Source organism: Coregonus lavaretus (genome assembly GCF_964263955.1).
Source record: "Coregonus lavaretus genome assembly, chromosome: 5".
Taxonomy (NCBI): domain Eukaryota; kingdom Metazoa; phylum Chordata; class Actinopteri; order Salmoniformes; family Salmonidae; genus Coregonus; species Coregonus lavaretus.
This window is the reverse complement of record NC_139992.1, coordinates 20,904,551-20,928,605: the sequence shown is the minus strand read 5'-3', so window position 1 is coordinate 20,928,605 and position 24,055 is coordinate 20,904,551. Positions and strand designations below refer to the sequence as shown.

General features: G+C 46.0%; 2 protein-coding genes across 2 annotated transcripts; both read right to left on the bottom strand.

The window, feature by feature from the left end:
• Positions 1 to 7,596: 7,596 nt before the first annotated feature.
• On the bottom strand, positions 7,597 to 11,761 carry LOC311128842 (protein mab-21-like 3; the record flags this gene model as incomplete). The annotated part of the gene is given in 8 exon segments (XM_084161064.1): positions 7,597 to 8,113; positions 8,289 to 8,483; positions 8,567 to 8,748; positions 9,058 to 9,157; positions 11,045 to 11,236; positions 11,319 to 11,390; positions 11,488 to 11,629; positions 11,631 to 11,761. Coding segments are annotated over 8 exon segments (1,248 nt in total). The 3' UTR covers positions 7,597 to 7,879.
• Positions 11,762 to 12,345: 584 nt separating this feature from the next.
• On the bottom strand, positions 12,346 to 23,503 carry LOC311130141 (uncharacterized protein). The gene is made up of 8 exons (XM_084162828.1): positions 23,402 to 23,503; positions 22,634 to 22,742; positions 21,778 to 21,985; positions 21,162 to 21,238; positions 17,526 to 21,059; positions 13,788 to 14,479; positions 13,367 to 13,474; positions 12,346 to 13,266 (listed from the first exon to the last, which is right to left on the bottom strand). Exons 2-8 carry the CDS (start codon positions 22,659 to 22,661, stop codon positions 13,264 to 13,266), a joined length of 4,650 nt encoding a protein of 1,549 aa, XP_084018954.1. The 5' UTR covers positions 22,662 to 22,742; positions 23,402 to 23,503; the 3' UTR covers positions 12,346 to 13,263.
• Positions 23,504 to 24,055: the final 552 nt, after the last annotated feature.

The window sequence follows — 24,055 nt, the reverse complement described above, 5'->3', positions numbered from 1 at the left end:
TGCGCCACGCACCAAGCCAGGGGTGCGCATCGTCAGCCTGGTACGGCCCGTTCCTGCTCCACGCACCAAGCCAGGGATGCGCATCGTCAGCCCGGTCCGGCACGTTCCTGCTCCTCGCACCAAGCCTACGGTGCGCGTCGCCAGCCCGGCCCGGCCTGTTCCTGCTCCCCGCACCAAGCTAATGGTGCGCGTCGCCAGCCCGGCCCGGCCTGTTCCTGCCCCTCGCACCAAGCCTACGGTGCGCGTCGCCAGCCCGGCCCGGCCTGTTCCTGCTCCCCGCACCAAGCTAATGGTGCGCATCGCCAGCCTGGCCCGGCCTGTTCCTGCTCCCCGCACCAAGCCTATGGTGCGCGTCGCCAGCCCGGTCCGGCCTGTTCCTGCTCCCCGCACCAAGCTAATGGTGCGCGTCGCCAGCCCGGCCCGGCCTGTTCCTGCCCCTCGCACCAAGCCTACGGTGCGCGTCGCCAGCCCGGCCCGGCCTGTTCCTGCTCCCCGCACCAAGCTAATGGTGCGCATCGCCAGCCTGGCCCGGCCTGTTCCTGCTCCCCGCACCAAGCCTATGGTGCGCGTCGCCAGCCCGGTCCGGCCTGTTCCTGCTCCCCGCACCAAGCTAATGGTGCGCGTCGCCAGCCCGGCCCGGCCTGTTCCTGCCCCTCGCACCAAGCCTACGGTGCGCGTCGCCAGCCCGGCCCGGCCTGTTCCTGCTCCCCGCACCAAGCCTACGGTGCGCGTCGCCAGCCCGGCCCGGCCTGTTCCTGCTCCCCGCACCAAGCCTACGGTGCGCGTCGCCAGCCCGGTCCGGCCTGTTCCTGCCCCTCGCACCAAGCTAATGGTGTGCGTCGCCAGCCCGGCCCGGCCTGTTCCTGCCACTCGCACCAAGCCAGGGGTGCGAGTCGTCAGCCCGGTACGGCCCGTTCCTGCTCCACGCACCAAGCCAGGGGTGCGCATCGTCAGCCCGGTACGGCCCGTTCCTGCTCCACGCACCAAGCCAAGGGTGCGCATCGTCAGCCTGGTCCAGCCCGTTGCTGCTCCACGCACCAAGCCAGGGGTGCGCATCGTCAGCCCGGTCCGGCCCGTTCCTGCTCCACGCACCAAGCCAGGGGTGCGCATCGTCAGCCCGGTACGGCCCGTTCCTGCTCCACGCACCAAGCCAGGGGTGCGCATCGTCAGCCCGGTCCGGCCCATTGCTGCTCCACGCACCAAGCCAGGGGTGCGCATCGTCAGCCCGGTCCGGCCCGTTCCTGCTCCACGCACCAAGCCAGGGGTGCGCATCGTCAGCCCGGTACGGCCCGTTCCTGCTCCACGCACCAAGCCAGGGGTGCGCATCGTCAGTCCGGTCCGGCCCATTGCTGCTCCACGCACCAAGCCAGGGGTGCGCATCGTCAGCCCGGTCCGGCCTGTTCCTGCTCCACGAGCCAAGCCAGGGGTGCGCGTCGTCAGTCCGGCACAACCCGTGCCTGGGTCACCGGTGCCTGGTCAGGTACCGGTCAGCTGCTCCACACCGGAGCCTAAGCAATCCACTCCTACGATGTCCAGTCCAGCTCCAGCCAGCGGGGCCAGACCGGACCAGGGGCGCTACGGGGGGATGGTTGAAGGGTGGTGGTCAAGCCCGGAGCCGGAACCGCCTCCGAGGAGGAATGCCCGCCCAGCCCTCCCCTGTTTGGTTTATGTTTAGGCGCGGTCGCAGTCCGTGCCTTTGGGGGGGGGGTACTGTCACACCCTGGTTCTGGGGACTCTATATGTTGAGCCAGGGTTTGTAGATTCTATGTGTTTTGTGTTCTATGTTAATTATTTTGTTGTTCTATTTCTATGTTGGCCAGAGTGGTTCTCAATCAGAGGCAACGAGTGTCAGCTGTTGCTGGTTGTCTCTGATTGGGAACCACATTTAGACAGGCTGTTTTCCCACAGTAGTTGTGGGATCTTGTTCCGTATGGTTTATGTTGTAGCCAAGGACTTCACGTTTCGTTAGTTGTTTTGGTCTTGTTATCACTATTGATAATAAAGTATGTTCGCTCATCACGCTGCGCCTTGGTCCACTCACTCTAACGATCGTGACAGGTTCATGAAATCAATAACTTGCTAACATCAGATAACATTCATATATTAGCCATTTCTGAGAGTCACTTAGATAAATCATTTGATGATACAGCAGTTGTAATACAAGGATATAACATCTATAGAAAATACAGAAATGCTTATGGGGGAGGTGTTGCTGTATTTATTCAGAGCCATATCCCTGTAATGCTTAGAGAAGATCTTATGTCAAGTGTTATTGAAGTGTTGTGGTTGCAGGTTCCCTTGGCACATCTAAAGCCTTTTCTTTTGGGGTGTTGCTATAGGCCACCAAGTGCTAACAGTCAGCATCTAAATAATATGTGTGAAATGATTGATATAGTATGTGATGTAAACAGAGAGGTCTACTGTTTTGGGGACCTGAATATTGACTGGTTTTCATCAAGCTGTCCGCTCAAGAGGAAGCTTCGCACTGTAACCTACCAGGGTGTTTACAAACACTACAGGAACAAGATCATCCACATGTATAGATCACATTTTTGCTAATACTGTAGAACTTTGTTCTAAAGCTGTATCCATACCCATTGGATGCAGTGATCACAATATAGTGGCTTTATCCAGGAAAGCCAAAGTTCCAAAAGCTGGGCCTAAAATAGTGTATAAGAGATCATACAAAAGATTTTGCTGTGACTCTTATGTGGATGATATTAAAAATATTTGTTGGTCTGATGTGATTAAAAAGGAGCATCCAGACGCTGCACTTCATGAATTTATTAAATTGCTTCTTCCAATTATTGATAAACATGCACCTGTTAAGAAACTGACTGTTAGAACTGTTAAGGCTCCATGGATTGATGAGGAATTGAAAACATTTATGGTTTAAAGAGATGGGGCAAAAGGAGTGGCTAATAAGTCTGGCTGCACATCTGGCTGGCTGACTTACTGCAAATTGAGAAATTACGTGACTAAACTCAACAAAAAGGAGAAGAAACTGTATTATGAAGCCAAGATAAATGATATAAAGAATGATGGAAAAAAACTTTGGAGTACTTTAAATGAAATTATGATCAGAAAGACAAATTCAACTCCATCTTTCATAGAATCAGATGGCTTATTCATCACAAAACCATTTGATGTTGCCAATTATTTGAATGATTACTTCATTGACAAAGTGGGCAAACTAAGGCAGGAAATGCCAACAAAGAACAGTGAGCCATCGTATTCATGCATAAAAAACTAAATAATGAAAGAAAAGCATTGCAAGTTTGAATTTTGTAAAGTTAGTGAGAGAGAGGTGGAAAAATTATTGTTGTCGATCAGTAATGTCAAACCTCCTGGCATTGACAACTTAGATGGAATGCTACTGAGGATGGTAGCTGACTCTATAGCCACCCTATCTGTCATATCTTTAATCTGAGCCTAGAGGAAAGTCTTTGTCCTCAGGCCTGGAGGGAAGCAAAAGTAATTCCGCTACCCAAGAGTGGCAAAGCGGCCTTTACTGGTTCTAACAGCAGACCTATCAGTTTGCTGCCAGCTCTTAGCAAACTGTTGGAAAAAATGGTGTTTGACCAAATACAATGCTATTTCTCTGTAAACAAATTAACAACAGACTTTCAGCATGCTTATAGAGAAGGGCACTAAACATGTACTGCACTTACACAAATGACTGATGATTGGCTGAGAGAAATTGATGATAAAAAGATTGTGGGGGTTATTTTGTTAGACTTCAGTGCGGCTTTTGACATTATCGATTATAGTCTGCTGCTGGAAAAACGTATGTGTTATGGCTTTACACCCCCTGCTATATTGTGTATAAAGAGTTACCTGTCTAACAGAACACAGAGGGTGTTCTTTAATGGAAGCCTCTCCAACATAATCCCCTTTTTTCAATCTTTACTAACGACATGCCACTGGCTTTGAGTAAAGCCAGTGTGTCTATGTATGCAGATGACTCAACACTATACACGTCAGCTACTACAGCAACTGAAATGACTGCAACATTTAACAAAGAACTGCAGTTAGTTTCAGAATGGGTGGCAAGGAATAAGTTAGTCCTACATATTTTACAAAGCTAAAAGCATTGTATTTGGGACAAATCATTCACTAAACCCTAAACCTCAACTACATCTATATGTAGTATTAAATAATGTGGAAATTGAGCAAGTTGAGGTTACTAAACTGCTTGGAGTAACCCTGGATTGTAAACTGTCATGGTCAAAACATATTGATACAACAGTAGCTAAAATGGGGAGAAGTCTGTCTATAATAAAGCGCTGTTCTAACTTCTTAACAGCACTATCAACAAGGCAGGTCCTACAGGCTCTAGTTTTGTCGCACCTGGACTACTGTTCAGTCGTTTGGTCAAAGAGGACATAGGAAAATTGTAATTGGCTCAGAACAGGACAGCACGGCTGGCCCTTGGATGTACACAGAGAGCAATCTCTCCTGGCTCAAAGTAGGCTCACTACTTGTATTTGTGAGAGGTATTGACATGTTGAAAGCACGAGCTGTCTGTTTAAATTACTAGCACACAGCTCAGACACCCATGCATACCCCACCAGAGGTCTCTTCACAGTCCCCAAGTCCAGCACAGACTATGGGAGGCGCACAGTACTACATAGAGTCAGAATCTGCAACACCACTAAGCAAGGGGCACCACCAAGCAAGCGGCACCATGAAGACCAAGGAGCTCTCCAAACAGGTCAGGGACAAAGTTGTGGAGAAGTACAGATCAGGGTTGGGTTATAAACAAATATCTGAAACTTTTAACATCCCTTGGAGCACTATTAAATCCATTATTTAAAAAATGGAAAGAATATGGCACAACAACAAACCTGCCAAGAGGTGAGGCAACAAAGAGACCAAAGATAACCCTGAAGGAGCTACAAAGCTCCACAGCGGAGATTGGAGTATCTGTCCATAGGACCACTTTATGCCTACACTCCACAGAGATGGGCTTTATGGAAGAGTGGCCAGAAAAAAGCCATTGCTTAAAGAAAAAAATAAGCAAACACGTTTGGTGTTCGCCAAAAGGCATGTTGGAGACTCTCCAAACATATGGATGAAGGTACTCTGGTCAGATGAGACTAAAATTGACCTTTTTGGCCATCAAGGAAAACGCTATGTCTGGCGCAAACCCAACACCTCTCATCATCCCGAGAACACCATCCCCACAGTAAAGAATGGTGGTGCCAGCATCATGCTGTGGGATGTTTTTCATCGGCAGGGACTGGGAAACTGGTCAGAATTGAAGGCATGATGGATGGCGCTAAATACAGGGAAATTCTTGAGGGAAACCTGTTTCAGTCTTCCAGAGATTTGAGACTGAGACTGAGGTTCACCTTCCAGCAGGACAATGACCCTAAGCATACTGCTAAAGCAACACTTGAGTGGTTTAAGGGGAAACATTTAAATGTATTGGAATGGCCTAGTCAAAGCCCAGACCTCAATCCAATTGAGAATCTGTGGTATGACTTAAAGATTGCCGTACACCAGTGGAACCCATCCAATTTGAAGGAGCAGGAGCAGTTTTGCCTTGAAGAATGGGCAGCTGTAATTGCTGCAAAAGGTGGCTCTACAAAGTATTGACTTTGGGGGGTGAATAGTTATGCACGCTCAAGTTTTCTTGTTTTTTTTGTCTTATTTCTTGTTTGTTTCACAAACCCCTCAAAAATCCATTTTAATTCCAGGTTGTAAGGCAACAAAATAGGAAAAATGCCAAGGGGGGTGAATACTTTCGCAAGCCACTGTATGTGGTAGTGGAGTATGGGCCTGAGGGCACACACTTAGTGTGTTGTGAATTCTGTAATGTTGAGACTAATTTACTTGGCGTTACCTTAGATTGTAAACTGTCATGGTCAAAACATGTAGATTCAATGGTTGTGAAGATGGGGAGAGGTCTGTCCGTAATAAAGAGATGCTCTGCTTTTTTGACACCACACTCCAAAAAGTCCTGCAGGCTCTAGTTTAGTCTTATCTTGATTATTGTCCAGTCGTGTGGTCGAGTACTGCAAGGAAAGACCTAGTTAAGCTGCAGCTGGCCCAGAACAGAGCGGCACGTCTTGCTCTTCATTGTAATCAGAGGGCTGATATAAATACTATGCATGCCAGTCTCTCTTGGCTAAGAGTTGAGGAGAGACTGACTGCATCACTTCTTCTTTTTATAAGAAACATGAATGTGTTGAAAATCCCACATTGTTTGCATAGTCAACTTACACACAGCTCTGACACACACACTTACCCCACCAGACATGCCACCAGGGGTCTTTTCAGTCCCCAAATCCAGAACAAATTCAAGAAAGTGTACAGTATATATAGTACCATTATTGCATGGAACTCTGTTCAATCTCATATTGCTCAAATGAACAACAAACCTGGTTTCAAAAAACAGATAAAGCAACACCTCACAACGCCTCCCCCCAATTTGACTTAGATAGTTTGTGTGTATGTATTGATATGTAGGTTACGTGTGCCTTTTAAAAAATTTATAATAATTGATGTAGTTCTGTCCTTGAGCTGTTCTTGTCTATTAATGTTCTGTATTTTGTCATGTTTTGTGTGGACCCCAGGAAGAGTAGCTGCTGCTTTTGCAACATGTAATGGGAATCCTAATAAAATACCAAATATGTTGGCTAAGCCTTATTAGCGTAAAATAAATATGCTGTAGGCTATGCAGAGCCGTGGTCGGGTCCATTCGGGTCGATCAGCTGTAGTTACATAGACCCGAGAACCGATGACAATCAAACAGGACCGGACCCGGACCCGAGGGAAAAGTTAGAATGTTGGACAAGGTCCCGCTCAAGTCCCAGTTATTCGGGTGGACCCGTAAAGACCTCTACTCTGCAGTCATTCTGTCAGTGTGTTTAGGAACATTCATCACGTCAACTGGCAGCTACAGACACATTTATTTTCCTCCACAAGTTACCTCCATCCTCTCAGGAAAACAAAACAAAAACTGGATATGCATACATCAGCCCAATACATTACAGTGCATGAGGGTAAATTTATAAATCCACAAATCCCTAAAACAGGTACCTAGGAGGACAGTGCAGCCCTTGCCATTCAGTCAGATACTGTATGCCTTCCAAAATAAAGCATGCATCAGGTGTCTGCTGTGAGTAGGGTTGCAAAGCTACCGGTAATTTACCAAAGTTACCAGAACTTTGTAATTGTGTTAATTAACAGTTAATCTCTGGTATCTTTTTTTTTTATATGATAAGGCCACACAGAGGGCCAGCGATAATTAGACACCTGTGATAATCTGAAGTAACCTAAAAAGGCCACTAGATGTCATGCAATAGAATCCCCCCCAAAAACGTAAAAGTTACCCAAATTCTGGTAGTTTACTGGTAAACGTAAAAAGTTACCAGTAATAAACCCTCCCTTTGCAACCCTACCTGTGAAGCACTGTGAAGTCTAGCTCCCTCCTGTGGTCTTTTTAGACACACACAAACACACACAGGGAGTGGAGCGATGCTGCCCTCTGCTGGATCATAAACGTAGAGGCAGTTGTTCTAAATGTGTTTTATGGAAATAACCTATAACCCGTTTTAACCACAATTTCAACAGAAGCAACAATGTATGCAATATAATAAACAACTTTATTTAGGTACAGAATAAAAAACACTTGTTCATTACCTGATGCAAAATGCTTTGCTATGCTGTGAATCAGAATCATCTTTATTCACCATAGACATTTTCATGTACAGGAATTTGACTCAGAAAAATCGTACTGCTACAAATGTTTTGGTATGCTGTGCCCTACAGAACACAACCTTGTATTGGTTTTATGTTTGCGACATTAGGATAGACAAGTATAATAGTAATAAAAGCATCACGCTAGAAGAGTAGTGTTAATAATCAGTGTTTAGTGGACATAGAGGCTGGGGTTGGCTATAAAGTCATTGATCTTCTGGGCTGTGTGGTCTAACTCTGTGGTGTTACTGTACTTCAGCAGGTTGTAGGAGCGGACAAAGTAGTGTCTCAGGTAGCGTTGGCTCACACACTTCAACAGCTTCCTGGCTACACGCAGCACACACTCCTTTATACAGTGCCAGTCACGCCCACATGGAAACTTCTCACAGCACCAGAACAACAGAGTCTGCAGAGGGAGAGAGGGGGGGACAGAGAGACACAGAGAGAGATGACTATGTACACCACAAATATATAATATAACTTCTGAACATCTGAAAGGGTGAGAGTTGATTGGTTAACTGAGGCTGTATGATGAGGAGGGGGCAGTCCTTTGGCAGAGACGCTGTGTTGTGATTGGGTACCTGCAGGTGGAAGGCTGTGATGACAGGCTTGGTGCCGGGACACCAGGCGTCCTCCTTCAGCTGTCTGACAACACGGTAACACTTCCTACGGCAACCACCGTCCTCGTCAACGCCCACTAGCAACGCCTGCTCCGCCCGAGAGAACGACAACAGCCAGTGGTAGTTAGACGTTGCCATGAGGTTAAACCCAAACGACTGGAGAGAGGGAGAGATAGAGAGAAAGTAAGTTAGGGTGTAGAATGTTATAGGGGTTAGAAAGCATGATTCCCAGCTGAGACCTTGATGCAGCGAGCTCTCTCTGTGGTTGGCCAGCGCTGCAGAAGGCGGGGCCAGCGGGCCTTCTTCGGCCAATAGTTGATCAGCTCCACTGTGGGAACAAGTTCTGCCTCCATCACACCCTCCGCCGTCTCTATGGCAACACGCACTACAGAACCCACAGACTCCAAGATGCTGACCTTACCTGCGCGCACACACACACACACACACACACACAGGATCAGGTTAGAATGTGTGCGTGTGCACTTTTGCTACGAGGGAAGCCTTTGACCTCAGTGTCCGTGTGGCCTGGTCAGTATATAGATTTTACTCTGGCCCAACACCTATCATTAACACTGTGGCCAGTGTGTGTGTGTGTGTGTGTGAGTGTATGTTGCTTGTGGCGGTAGAGGTATTCGATGTGACTGAAAGCTTTTCCAGTGTGTGGGAGGTCTGATCAGTCTAATGCCCGGCCTGCCCTGCCCCATTCCGTCCCGTCCCGCCACACACTCACCACTGAAGCTGCATGTCAGTATGGCAGTCTCTAGTTGTTCTCTGAAGAGACTGACCACCTTGGCCGGTACAATGTCTCCCTCCACACACACTTTGGCATCCTGTAAAACAGTGGTCACCAACCTTAGAGTGAAGATCACTTTCTCAGTCAAAAAGCAAACTGAGATCTACTGCTCAGATTTTAAACAAGCCTATGCAACATTAACCTAATAAAAAGTTTGGTAGGAATGAGGTTTGTGCAGTAGGCCTAATACATCATCACAGCATATTGGCTATATGCTTGGCCTGCCAATATTGATCTTCTCAGACCATATTATATTTCAAAACTCGAGCTTTGATAAGAAAATAGATCAGTTGGTATATCACTTGCGAGGAACAACTGAGCATAAATTGAAATAATTTGCTTTTTTATATGACTGGACTGATTGTACCTGCATCTGATGGTCAGTCTCAGCAGAGAGAGGGAGGGAGAGAGCAGCAGAGGGTCCGCCTCTCAAGGTCCATGCTCTTTCCTTTCCTCTAGTGAGACTGACCAGAGAAAGGGGAACACCGTCTTCCACCTGATTGGGAAACTCGAGTCGCACCGCATCTGCCTCATGCACAAATTCATGTTGTTCCTATGACCAGAACATATGAAAAATTCCTCGATATTAAAATAGACATGACGAACTGCTAATTATAAAAATGCAGCACATTCGATACACTCGGCTACTCATTCATTGCAGCTGCAGTGCGAGAGGAAGTAGGGAGAAGCAGGTTTTATGTTTTGTAAAAGTGTTGAATAAAAACTTAAACATTAACTCACTCATAAAAACAGCAGCTCTTTGATGTGTTCTTCGACAGTCTCTCTCTGGTCATAGATTTAAAAGTTACAAAATCTCACGTAGGCTAGTATCAAACTTTGCTGTGAGGTCGTCAGGTAGGCGGGGTTTTATGGAGGACTAAAAGTGCCACAATTAAATAAATAAATACACCATTAAATAATTACTTAAATGTGTCATTAATTAATTCAAATTAGAATTAAATACATAAATGTGTAATTAAATGTATCATTAATTAATTCAAATACCGATTCATTTTATGTAAAATACATATATAATTATTTCACTATTTACATTTACATTTCATGATCCTGCATTGCAGTGATTCATGAATTACTTAAAACTGTCAAACTGACCCATCAAAGTCAGTGGGCGGGGCTAACGCGAATCTAGTCTGATCCATTGCTTTGGTCTGAAGTAGAGTAGGCCAACCTGGATAGAGACAATGGAGGATCTCCGTGAACTTTCCAGGGAGTTGGTTAGAGACATTTTAAACTTAGCAGAGGATGTAGAAGCAGGACCTGCTGACATTAGCCGGAATTGATTTGTCTTGGCTTGATGCAGAGGGTAACCAATCAGGCGTTAGGTTCCGCCTACCAACTTTTGATGGGTCAGTTTGACAGTTTTAAGTAATTCAGGAAGCACTCCAACGCAGGACCATGAAATGTAAATGTAAATAGTGAAATTATTATATATGTATTTTACATAAAATGAATCGGTATTTGAATTAATTAATGACACATTTAATAACACATTTATGTATTTAATTCTAATTTGAATTAATTAATGACACATTTAAGTAATTATTTAATGGTGTATTTATTTATTTAATTGTGGCACTTTTAGTCCTCCATAGGGTTTGTCCCTTCAGACAAATGAAATGGTTCAAAATGGGAACACTTTGCCTACCCACTGCGCAGGGCTTCTGAATCAAGTGCATCTACCACCAACCGCGCAAGACAAATAATTGTATATAAAAAGGAGTGCAAGCCTTTGTCGTTGGCTTTTCTACAGAAATGTTTGGTGATCGACTAGGAATACCTTGAAGATCGACTAGTGACCACTGCTGTAAAATACATACACACACACACACAAAATATTGCATTATTAAAGAATATTTAGAACATTTAACTGGCTAACTATTTGCACTGCTCTATGACGTCCCACCTGCCAGTCCTGGGCGGGGCTTGTGAAGCTATCCAGCTCCAGCCATTGGTGGAGTTTCTCTGGCTCGCGGACAGGAGTGGGGAGAATGGAGCCAGTCAGAGAATAGTATCTCCACTGACGAGTCACATGCTCATGATATCCAATCAACCCCCTCACCGGAACACTCACCAAAACCAGGCTGGGAGTCAGGACCTACACACAAATGCACATACAACCATCAGATCCCTCACAGACACACACAGAATATTAATACACCGAGCACAGTGGGCCTTACCTGGATGGCTGGGTTGAAGGAACATCTGCCTCTCAGGAGGGCTGCCCATTTAGACACCATGGCAGGCTGGTCCTGTACACACACACACTGAGCTGGGATCCCATAATTCTGTAGATTGACAGACATACTGAATACCCATCTGTGTAAGAAATGAAAGTCGTTGTGTTACCTTGAGGTTCTCGTTGTTGACTCCAGCGTGGGCGATGGACTGGAAGCGTCCGTCTTTCTTGCTGACCTCATCGGTCAGATCTCTGACCACCATCAGAACCTCCTCAACACGCCTGCCGACTGTACGGTGCCGCAGGTCCACCTAACACACAACCACAATTCCACACATACATGATAATCAACACGATAACCACGACACACACTACGTAGCAGCATATGATCCTCACTTGATTCAGTAGGTAGTGGTCCAGCCCTTCCTCAGAAAAGTCTGGCATTTTCTCTCTTTCTACTTTTCAACTGAAACCAGTTCAGCTCTGATCTCTCCACCAGAACTCAGCGGATAGACTAAGGAGTGTGTGACCCCTTTTCCTAGCACTATGGTCAGGCTGTCAAAAACATTCCACCATCGATCTCCCATCATTGATTTCCGATGCTAAAGAGCTCCCATGAGCCTTTGGGCCACCATGGTCCAAACAACATGATCATAGCTGGCACAGCTCTGAACGTGCAGTCTGAAAAGCCCAAATAAGGGACAGTAACAATCAACAGTGGGATCTTTAGGACCCAGCAAAGTGCCAGGCAGCAGGAGCTCCAGTGCCTCAGGACCCATTAGCAGTAGATCCCTGGCTGAGGTCAATAGGGTTCTGTCCATGTGGAATGAATGGGAGAGAGGTTAAACTTAGTCACACGGCTCATAGCTAGTCATATAGCTGTAAGAGGCCAGAGAGAAGTCTCACCTGGTGTCCCAGGTCTGATCCAGTCTCTGATTAGAATGAAATAATATACATCATCAGTACTTCTATTAAGAATCTGAAAAAACGGGACATTAACGGCTCCTACATAAAGAACACAAGACAGGTAATTTTCTGGTTTCCTTTAATAATCGTCAATACATTATGTACAAAGCCAGCCAAATAATATCCTACTGACCAAGGAAATCCTAAAATGTATTTTAAGTCATTAAAATAGCTAAAGATTACATTAGGAATTTAACAGAAAAACACCAGAGAAATACTAGAAGTGACAAAACATTAAGAGTGGATCCTCCAAAGCCCTGATCAGTTTGTCTTCTCAATGGAGACACCTGGTCGGTCTGCCCGTCACTACAGACACAGCTGACCATCATATTACTGAAATCTGTGTGTGCGAGCGCCGAGGGCAGTCCTAGCAGTTCACTCAATTACAGGTTAAAATGTCACTAAAGGAACCGTGAGCTGGTAATTTAATCACTGAACACAAAAAATAAACAGAAAAGTTTAACATTAGAAAGGGTCGACAAAACTTTGAAAGTGTGTTCCTTCTTTCATTTATCTTCAGTCATTGTCCAGAGCTCTGTCTGACCAATGTGTAGAAGCTAGGAGTAACCACACTGTACACTCCAATCTGTCATCACTAGCATCCATAGCCTCAAAGTCATAATTATGGCTAAACCCCACCCATTTATACAATTGATCTTCGTAAAATGTTAACTGAAACCTATTCCTAACCTTAACCACACTGCTAACCTTATGCCTAACCCTAAATGAAGACCAAAAAGCTAATTCTTGTAGCCAATTTTGACTTTGTAGCTGTGGAATCTGACTGGGGCTTTGGAAGCTAGTGGAAACCCAGACAGCTAGAGCACTGATGCTGGGGGAGGGAATGATTGTCCAGGGAAAAGGGGCTGGCAGTATCTGATACTGTTCCTTCTCTGTAACCACAACAACCCGCACTTCAGTCCGCCGGTGATGTTTCTATGGGGAGCCTCTCGCCTCATGTGATGCGCCCCAAATAGAAGTTACTGCAGAAGAGAGAAAAGTCAAAGTTACAATGTCATCACTGTACTCTTCATCATGCCACGAATGTGTGTGAATGTTAGGATGAAGGTTGTGAGTTCTTACACTGAGGAAGCTCTTGCCGCGAGGCTTCCTGTCCTCATCCTCGTCATCAGACACGTGTGGCTTCGCTATGGCCATCTCCTCTTTACTCGCTGCGATCATCTTACATTTCTAAACACATATACACACACATAGATTGATTTTTAAAACATACACAAATCATTGTAAAGTGAACAGTCAGAGTAATACAAGAGAACGCCCCAAACAACACAGTAGTCTTGTATTTCTAACCTCAAATACACAACTACATAAAACAAAGACTAGGTGTCTGAGCTAAAGTTTGATGCTTGCTGTAATCCATATGGGGAGTCTACAGTTTGATGCTTGCAGGAATCCATATGGGGGGGGGGGTCTACATCCACAATGCATTAAGTAGATCTTTGTTATTACATACATTGCAAGTGAAGTCTCTTGTATTTCTTACCTCAGTGAGCTCCTTGATGCTGTAGATGTTGGCCTGCTGAGTCACCTTCCTCTTCACCTCCTCTATGTGGTCCAGGTTGAGGGGGGGAAGGGTTGTTTGGGGAGCCTGGCTAGGAGGGGGCTTGTTGGTGATGGTGGGGAGGGGGGCCATCTGGGGCTTGTTGGTGATGGTGGGGAGGGGGGCCATCTGGGGCATGTTTGACATCTGGGCCATGTTGGTGAGGGCTGCAGTCATGGTGGCAGCTGTCATACTGGCCATGGCAGCACTCATGGCCATATTGGACATATTGCCCATATTGGACATATTAATATTGGACATATTAATATTGGGCATATTCATATTGGGCATATTCATATTGGGCATATGCATGTTCATGTTGGGCATGTTCATGTTGGGCATGTTCATGTTGGGCATGTTCATGTTGGGCATGTTCATGTTGGGCATGTGCATGTTGGGCATGTGCATGTTGGGCATGTGCATGTTGTGCATGTTGGGCATATTGGGCATGCCCATGCCGGGCATGTTGAGAGGCAACGGCAGGGGAAGAGGCAGATTCAGGGGAGTTGGGGCTGGGTTGGGCAGGGGCAGCTGGAGGATGGCCTTGGGTCTCAGACTCTCTGGGATGGGCACACCTGCTTTAGCACACATGGCTGCTGCATTGGCCTTCGCTATCTCCAGGAGCTGGTCTTTGTCTGTGAATAGAGAAAGGAGAGAGGAAAGAGAAAGGAGGGAACAGACATCTGTCAACAGTGGAATTTCGGACGACATCCTCACACCTAATCTGTTCTAAGGTGCCTAGAACAGCCACCATTAAACTGAGGGTACTAAACAATAACAGTACATTGGATATTATACCCAGGGTTGGGTAGTAACTGATTACATGTAACTTGGATTACGTAATCTGATTACAAAAATGAAGTAACTAATCAATTCGGATTAATTTTGAAAAGCGTGTAATCGGATTACAGTTACATTCTTAAAAAAGAGCTGATTACTTTTGGGATTATGTCATCTAATATCAAGAGGAAAATTTGATAAAACTGTCATCATCGCTGTCATTTAGCACAACATCAAGACTTCTCACATGCTCTCAGAGATTCTATTGATCGCCCATCAAGGGTGGATGGCTTCCTTTTTGATTGAATTAATAGATAAGGCTTCCAAAACATTTACAACTGGCCCACTGGTCAATCACACAGTCATCTGGACCAGAGTTTCCCAAAATCGGTCCTGGGGCACCCCCTGGGTGCACATTTTAGTTTTTGCTCTAGCACTACACACAGCTCAACCAAATAACCAACTCATCATCAAGCTTTGATTATTTCAATCAGCTGTGTAGTGCTAGGGCAAAAACCTGGACTAGAGTTCCTGATTGCTGCTTTGAAACAGTGCAGTTTCACTCTCTCCCTCGTGAAATGCTTTCTGATTGCACAATATAAAAAAATGTAGGTCTAATCGAGGGGAAAACACAGTATTGACAGCACCGTTGTTAATGTTGAAGAGAAAAGGGTCCCAGATTTCTAGTCTGAATTGTATTTAATATTGAACAAAGGGCACTCACGCCGGCCATTCAAGGTGGGTTCCTAGATCTATGCATTAAATGTACTGTTATACAGCCCCTTCAGAAAGTATTTACAACTCGACTTTTTCCACAAAGTGGGATTTAAATGGATTTAATTGTCTTTTTTTTGGTCATCAATCTACACAAAATACGCTGTAATTTCAGTGGAAGAAAAATTATAACATTTGTAAAAAATAAATGTATGAAAAATAAAACACTAATATATCTTGATTAGATAAGCATTCAACCTCCAGAGTCAATACATGTTAGAATTACCTTTGGCAGCTATTATAGTTGTGAGTCTTTCTGGGTAAATGTAGGAGTTTTGTACATCTGGACTGTAAAAAATGTGCACATTCTTTTTTAAATTCTTCAAGCTTTGGTTGGTTGTTGATCATTGCTAGACAGCCCTTTTCAAGTCTTGCCATAGATTTTCAAGCCAGAACTGTAACTAGGCCACTCAGGAACATTCAATGTCGCCTTGGTGAGCAACTCCAGTGTAGATTTGGCCTCGTGTTTTAGGTTATTGTCCTGCTGAAAGGTGAATTTGTCTCCCAGTGTCTGTTGGAAAGCAGACTGAACCAGGGTTTCCCTCTAGAATTTGCCTGTGCGTAGCTCTATTCCATTCCTTTTTATCCAAAACAGCGTCCTAGTCCTTGCCAATGACAAGCATAACCAGAACATGATGCAGCCACCACCATGCGTGAAAATATGAAGAGTGATACTCAGTGATGTGTTGGATTTGCCTCAAACATAACGCTTTGTATTCAGGACAAAGGTAATTTCTTTGCCACATTTTTTGCAGTTTTACTTTAGTGCCTTATCGCAAACTGGATACATGTTTTGGAATATTTTTATTCTGTAAAGGCTTCCTTCTTTTCACTCTGTCATTTAAGTTAGTATTGTGGAGTAACTACCATGTTGTTATTCCATCCTCTGTTCTACCACAGCCATTAAACTCTAACTGTTTTAAAGTCACCATTGGCCTCACTGACCACGTTTACATGCGCACCAATATCCTGTTATTATTCGGGATATTCAAGTATTCTGTTTTTGAGTTGACGCATATAAAAACGTCATTTCCCGTTTACATTTACATGTGTCATTTAGCAGACACTCTACTTTATAAGACGACGATCGAAACTGAAATGTTTTATATGGAGCCCTGTGACTATGCTCTTACACATAAAATAGAACATGTGAATTATAGGTTTTTTAAGCTATGCTCCCACACTAGTTCCCATTTGGAAATACTCATGTTACTAAATGAAAAAATGCTATATTAGATTTAACTTTTAACTTTTTTAAATATGTCTTGGTGTTTAGGGCGCTATTAAATCTGCGTTGTGGAAAACACGGACGGAATCCAGACATTAAAATGCATTGAACTTAGTAGGAAATCAACTAAATGTATTGAACTTATTCTAAAATTCATTTATTTGCCCAAGTTAATCATAAGACATTAACAAAATGTATCAGTGATTCGTATTATCCTGCAACTTTCTGAAATGGCACAGGAATGCACGTCTGTGTGTGTTGTGTGATGCGTGCATGTGTAGTCTACACTTTGTGTTGCCGTTAGCGATAATGCTAATGATAACAGTCTACTGGTAAATGGAAAGGCTTTCCCAAAAACCTTCTCAATTAAAATGTTAACTACAAAGTAGCCTATGCCTACCTGGCAGAATGATATGATTATTTGCATAAATCGAGTTATCATTTATTTAGCCAACTCTGCAATCACATGAGCACTACAGAAACACTGCTAACCAAACAATTGTCTCTGGCTGGTGCACTTGCATTAAAGGATAACTACACCCACAATGAAAACATTTCTAAAAAATGTCCCAGACCTCAAAAGTGGTCCCCTGATGTGGTTTAAGCATTGTTGTGGACTTAGAACCTCCAATTTAGATTTTTTTGTCTTTTACAAAATAAGTGTGATTTTGAGAGCAAAAACCTGAAAAAATGTAAACTTGGAAAAGCTAAACGAATACCAATTTTATAGGGCCCTAGGTGTTAGAAGTGAAAGTAATCCAAATGTAAATCGATTATGTTACTAATTTTGAGTAATCCAAATTATTACTTAATTTTTCATGCAACTAATTGGTAACGGATTACATGTTTCAATTAATCCACACAATACTGATTATACCATAGGTGTAGTGTAGTCTTACCCAGCTCAGTGAGACGAGGAGGGGTCTTGCTGGCACTGCGGCGGCCTCGAGATGTGGAACGGCGCTTGCGGAGGATGAGGATTGGCGAGTGGCTTGGTTCCCGTTTCCATCGGTCGCGTCGGTCAAACGAGCGATTCCGCATGACGGGCCGGCGCCGCCGCGACCCGGAGCGGGACCTTCTCCTCCGGCCTGGAGAACGAGACTTGGAGCGTTTGCTCCTGTCTGCTGACTTGGACCTCTTCCTTCTTGCCGGAGAGCGGGACTTTGAGCGCTTGGTCCTGGTTCTGGACTTGGAACGTGACTTCCTGCGCCGTGCCGGTGACTTAGAGCGTGATCTCCTGCGCCGGGCAGGACTTCTGGACTTAGACCTCTTCTTCCGTCTGGCAGGCGGGGAGACAGACTTCCTTTTTCTGGCTGGGGACTTGGAACGTCTCCTTCTGGAGGCAGACTTGGACTGAGAGGGAGAGATGGACTTGGACCGGGAGCGCCTCCGTGAGGGAGAGGTGGACATCTTCCTGCCGGCAGGTGATCGGGACTTCCTGGTAGGAGACGCTGACGTTGAGGACTGCCGTTGTTTTGGGGATGTCTTCTTAATGGGAGATTTAGAAGGTGAGGACCTGGAGCGGCGATCAGCAGGAACGGTCTCTGGTGAAACAGACCTGGAGGTAGCATGCTCATCTGGCTCTTCTTCAGAGGAGCTTGTTGGGCTTCTTTCCCCCTTTGGCTCTTCTGCTGCTGAGTCATGGTCTTCAGATGGAATCTCAGAGCTGCTCTCTTCAGCCTGCCCAGCCACTGGCTTGCCCTGTGTGGTAGATTTGGAGGCAGCAGCCAAAGCGAGGGGCTTCCAGGGCTCTGCTGCAGCTGCTGCTACAGCTTCCGCAACAGGCTTAGTAGACGCTTCATTATTCACAGTCGTGTCTGTAGTATGCTTGTCAGCCATTTTCTGAGACTTTATGTCCTTGGCAGTAGACCTGGATCTTGAGCGTTCTGGGGATACGCTCTCAGATTGCCTGTCGCTTGAGACAGACTTGGATTTGTCACTGATGGGCGATTTTGACATTGAACGCTTGTTTCTTTTCTGGGATTTGGATTTAGGAGTATGAGACTTGGACCGGTTACGTGGCGATAGTGATCGTGATGTTGATGGTTTACTGAGTCCTGGGGATCTGGACTTTGTCCTGCTCTGCTTCGGTGATCTAGAACGTATTTTCTTAACTGGTGACCTGGATATCCTGCGGCTCCTGGAGCGGGACTTGTTGTCCTTGCCCCGTGGGGATTTGGACCGTGAGCCTTTCCTGTTCCTCTTCAGGATCACGACGGAGCGGGAGCGAGTCCGCCTGCCTCTCCTGACCGGAGACCGGGACCGTCGTGTCCTTGGGGGGGACCTCTTCCTGCGAGACAGGGAGCTGCTCTGGGAACGCCGGCCTCTCCTCAGCGACCGGGAGCGATGGAGCCGTCTAGATCTAGAGCGTGAGCGGCAAGTCGGCCTCACAGGAGAGCGGGACCACGGACGTCTACCACGACGAGGAGGAGGGGTTCTGGTCCTCGACCTCCTGACAGAGCCACGTGGCCTGGACTCAGACCGCCGCCCTCGTCTGGGAGACGGAGACGGTTTGCGTCCTCTCCTAGGGGACAGAGGAGACGGTTTGCGTCCTCTCCTAGGGGACAGAGGAGATGACTTGCGTCCTCTCCTAGGGGACAGAGGAGATGACTTGCGTCCTCTCCTAGGGGACAGAGGAGATGACTTGCGTCCTCTCCTAGGGGACAGAGGAGATGACTTGCGTCCTCTCCTAGGGGACAGAGGAGAGGACTTGCGTCCTCTCCTAGGGGACAGAGGAGATGACTTGCGTCCTCTCCTAGGGGACAGAGGAGATGACTTGCGTCCTCTCCTAGGGGACAGAGGAGATGACTTGCGTCCTCTCCTAGGGGACAGAGACGGGGACAACTTGCGTCCTCTCCTAGGGGACAGAGACGGGGACAACTTGCGTCCTCTCCTAGGGGACAGAGAAGGGGACAACTTGCGTCCTCTCCTAGGGGACAGAGAAGGGGACAACTTGCGTCCTCTTCTAGGGGACAGAGAAGGGGACAACTTGCGTCCTCTTCTAGGGGACAAAGGAGACAACTTGCGTCCTCTTCTAGGGGACAAAGGAGACAACTTGCGTCCTCTTCTAGGGGACAAAGGAGACAACTTGCGTCCTCTTCTAGGGGACAAAGGAGACAACTTGCGTCCTCTTCTAGGAGACAAAGGAGACAATTTGCGTCTTCTTCTAGGGGACACAGAAGGAGACTTGCATCCTCTCCAAGGGGACAAAGGAGACTTGTGTCCTCTCCTGGGGGACAGAGAAGGAGACATACGTCGTCTCTTAGGGGACAGAGAAGGGGAATTATGTCCTCTCTTAGGGGACTTGCATCCTCTCTTGGGAGATAGAGAAGGGGACTTCCGTCCCCTCTTGGGGGACAGAGAAGGAGACTTGCGTCCTCTTCTGGGGGACAGAGAAGGAGACTTGCGTCCTCTTCTGGGGGACAGAGAAGGAGACTTGCGTCCTCTTCTGGGGGACAGAGAAGGAGACTTGCGTCCTCTTCTGGGGGACAGAGAAGGAGACTTGCGTCCTCTTCTGGGGGACAGAGAAGGAGACTTGCGTCCTCTTCTGGGGGACAGAGAAGGAGACTTGCGTCCTCTTCTGGGGGACAGAGAAGGAGACTTGCGTCCTCTTCTGGGGGACAGAGAAGGAGACTTGCGTCCTCTTCTGGGGGACAGAGAAGGGGACTTGCATCCTCTCCTAGGGGACAAAGGAGATTTACGTCTTGTCCTTTTGGGGGACTTGGACTGCTTCCTCTTGGGAGTCATGCTTTTTGAGCCGGATCGAGACCTGCCCCTGCCAGACACAGGCTGACCAGACAATCGCGTGGGGCTTTGTGAACGACTGCGGCTTGATCTGGACTGCTTGGGGCTTGGTGAACGACTAAGACTTGATCTAGCGGTTTTAGTGTCTGTCAGCGACCGTGACCTTGACCTGGAGGGAGCCTGGTTCTTCACCTTTGACCTCTGCCCTGCGTTGGTTTCCTCCTTCTGGCCATCCTGCTTGGGGATGATGTCAGGAAGTTCCTGGGTGTGGCTGAAGCTCCCCTCGCTCCGTGGATCTTCTGCCTTTATGACAGAGACGGTTTGGTCCTCCCTGTTAGCAGGGGGCGCCTTCTCTTCTGCCTTCCCTCCTTCATCCACAGACTCATCATCTGAGGGTTGACACATCATTTTCAGAGATTCCTCTTTTTGGGCCAGAGTTTTGCATAGGGAGGGCACTCTCTCCACTTGCCTGGCCTTAGACGGCATGGGAACAGCCTGCACTACCATGCCAGCTGGCTTCCCCTCAGACTCAGAATCTGTCCCTGACATAGATTCGCTCTCTGATAGGGAGTGTGAAGAAGAGTTCTTCTCCTGCTTTTCTTCCCCTTTTCTCCTCCTTTTTCTCTTCTTTTTCCCAGCATGTCTTTTGTGTTTTCTGGCTTTAGCGTCACCTTCTACCTCAGGTTTATCTGTGTGGACAGGTACACAAGCATCAGTAACAAATCACTTCGCATCTGTTCCGTTTCCTACACCCTAACCACTACACCCCACCCCAGAGCCACACCCCTTACCTGTGATCAAGTCCTTTGTTGCCTCCTCTTTCGTGTCTGCTCCTGCATCAGAGGCCACTGGGCCAGCACTCCTCAAGCTAAAAACAGCAGCAAATATATTGATTATAGCAGCAAATATAATGAATACTATATTCACAATTGCCCAAACGGTATAGAGCCAAACAAACAAGAGCCTGTTGGCTGAACATTTCTGCTGCTTTATCTCCTAAATTCCAGTGTGGAAACCATCTAGAGGTGACCAAGCAACACCCTGTTCTGTCTATTCAGTACATACAAACGTAATAGAACATTCAATTGAACGGAAACGGTGCTGTACTGAACGTCAGTTAAAAAATGGGGAGGGGTTGGGTTGTGGCATCAAAATGCACCTCTTCCCTATAAATACATCAGTCATTGCTTCAAGCCACACCCACCAAACGGAGCAAACATACCACAGAGTCTGTTCAAGAAGTTTCGGGGAAATGTGTTGTTCAGTACAAGCCATTCCGCAACATAGCAAACGTTCAAGCGAACTGAACGCACCCCTGGTCTGGTTGTAATGGGCGGAATCTAGCAGAGTTATGGTTCTCATGGGACGAGTCAAACAATGTTCTGGTTCTAATGGGAGGAGCCTCACCCTGCTCTGGTTCTGATTGGCGGCTTTTCTACGTCGGACTCTGGGGCCGACTCTGAGCTGGTCTCTCGCTCTCCCTTGCCACGTTTCTTCTTCTTCTTCTTGCTCTTGTGTTTTTTGTGCTTCTTGTTCTTCTTCTGCGGCGTCGCACTTCCTTCCTTTGCAGACGTTTCCTCCAGAGTGTGCTCTCGCTCTACTGCCTCGTCCCCGCCTGCACAGATTAATCAATCACATTACTCATTTAAAGATTAGCCAACCACATTCTTTAGTCACAGATTAACCAATCACATTTCTTTGTTATGCTAGATTCGGAGTATGGGGAGTTCTCATCAGCAACGTGTGACATCAATTCTTAACGAAAGGGTGGCCAGGAAGAGGAATGGCAACCTCTGGTATGTGTGTCGTTGGCATATCATGATCTAGCCAATCCAGTATGAACCTCCAGCGGCATAGCTATAGCTAGTTTATGTTTGAGGTCGAGCCGATGGTCTATTTAAAGCACGGTAAAAAAAAAATCAACAAACATTTACTTGCGTATACTTCCTTAATTCTCAATTTGGAAGTATGCTGGTGAAATTGATAAGAATATCCCCAAAAATATTTTATCCACAAAAAGAGGGCTTAATATCTTTCTGAATATTTCCTTGTTTTTCAGAGTTCCACCAGCAACCAATAACAGGAGTTTATAAGTCGCTGGTACCTTCCAAATGATAATTAAGGAAGTATCAACAAGTAAAGGTCGGTTGAACATTTATTGGTCCATGAATTTCCCATAATTTCCCAAATGTAGGTATAACCCTATGTGAGAATAACCATCCTTCACATTACAGGGATGTTTCTGCAAATCATGATCACAAACCTGGCTGAGTGTCAACTGCACACTCCATTTTATCAGCTTAGTTGGGGTGAGTGATGGCCTAAAAACCGCTGGCCCTGGCACAGTCCACCGTTCACTTGGCCCCCTGTCACTATTTGGAAAAACAGAGCAGTTACTCCAGGGCACTCAACAAGTTGTTTCAGAATGTCAAGACAATACAGATTAATTACATTAACTACTAACGACGTAAACGTTAAACAAACAGCCATGAGTGTCCACAGGGTTACACTAAGTCTACGAACACAACAAAAATAAAAACACACTCTCTGCAGCAGCATTACATAACCAATGACCCACTTACAGAGACAGGCAACCGTTTTGTAATCGTCCATCTCAACTGGCAATAACACTTGATAGATAACCAGGCAGATCACTGGCTACGAATTAGCTTAGCTAACTACATAGCAACCAAAGTAGCTAAGTAACGTCACCTCGCTAGTGCTACCTAGTTAACTTCATATAGCTTGCGTAGCTCGCTAATGCTCACTAGTTATCAACGAGGGTGCAACAAGTTAGCTAGCTTTAGCTTAACTACTTGTAATACTTGTGTGAAAATTAAAATGCTAGCTAGCCACTTCAGGTTAGCTAACAAAGACACGCCGTAATCAGCACACGGCCTCACTCGACTAACGTTAGCCAGCTTGCTAGCAGTCGGTAGATTATTTGTCTCGACTCGTCGCAAAAATATATATATATATCTGTAGACAACCGATTGTTGTTGTACAACACACATTTACACCGTTTTCTTACCTAGCTATGTCTCCAATTCCTCGAATTTAAATGGTTAGATACTCCAGGAAAGCCTGCTGAATGGCAGTCGCCATCTTCCTAGGACGCCATGACAGTTTGGGGGACCCCGTAATCCCAGAATGCCCTGCTGGGCGGCAATTGCGAGCGGAAATTATCTCCATGGAAACTCAAAGGTGTCAAGCCCTCTGCATTAACCATAAAAATCATACATTTGGGGCCATAGAAATGTCAACTTTACCTAAACACTTTAGCTGAGACAAGTAGTAAGGTTTTTTTTCTCCACAACCCCAAGGGTTAACGTTAGTGCTATCACATATCCTTGGGACGTTCCTACCCTAAACCCTTGATTTAACCCTTACCTAACTCCAACCTTAACCCTTATGTAACCATTTTACATTTAAACTTCAATGGGGTAGGGATGTCCCAAGGATCTCTGATAGCAAGGACCCAGCTTGTAGTCCTAAAAAACGGAAATAATTGAGTTTTGGGATAAACGCCGAATAAAAGCTCTGAGGTTAATTTAGATTTAGGAGATCTTATACGGTTTGATCAATGAGATAATATCAGTCAGTTAACATGACCTTTATGAATTATGAAGCCTTAATGTGTTTTTTTAAATTACATAAATGCTTCAAATTTCACATAAGGTGACGT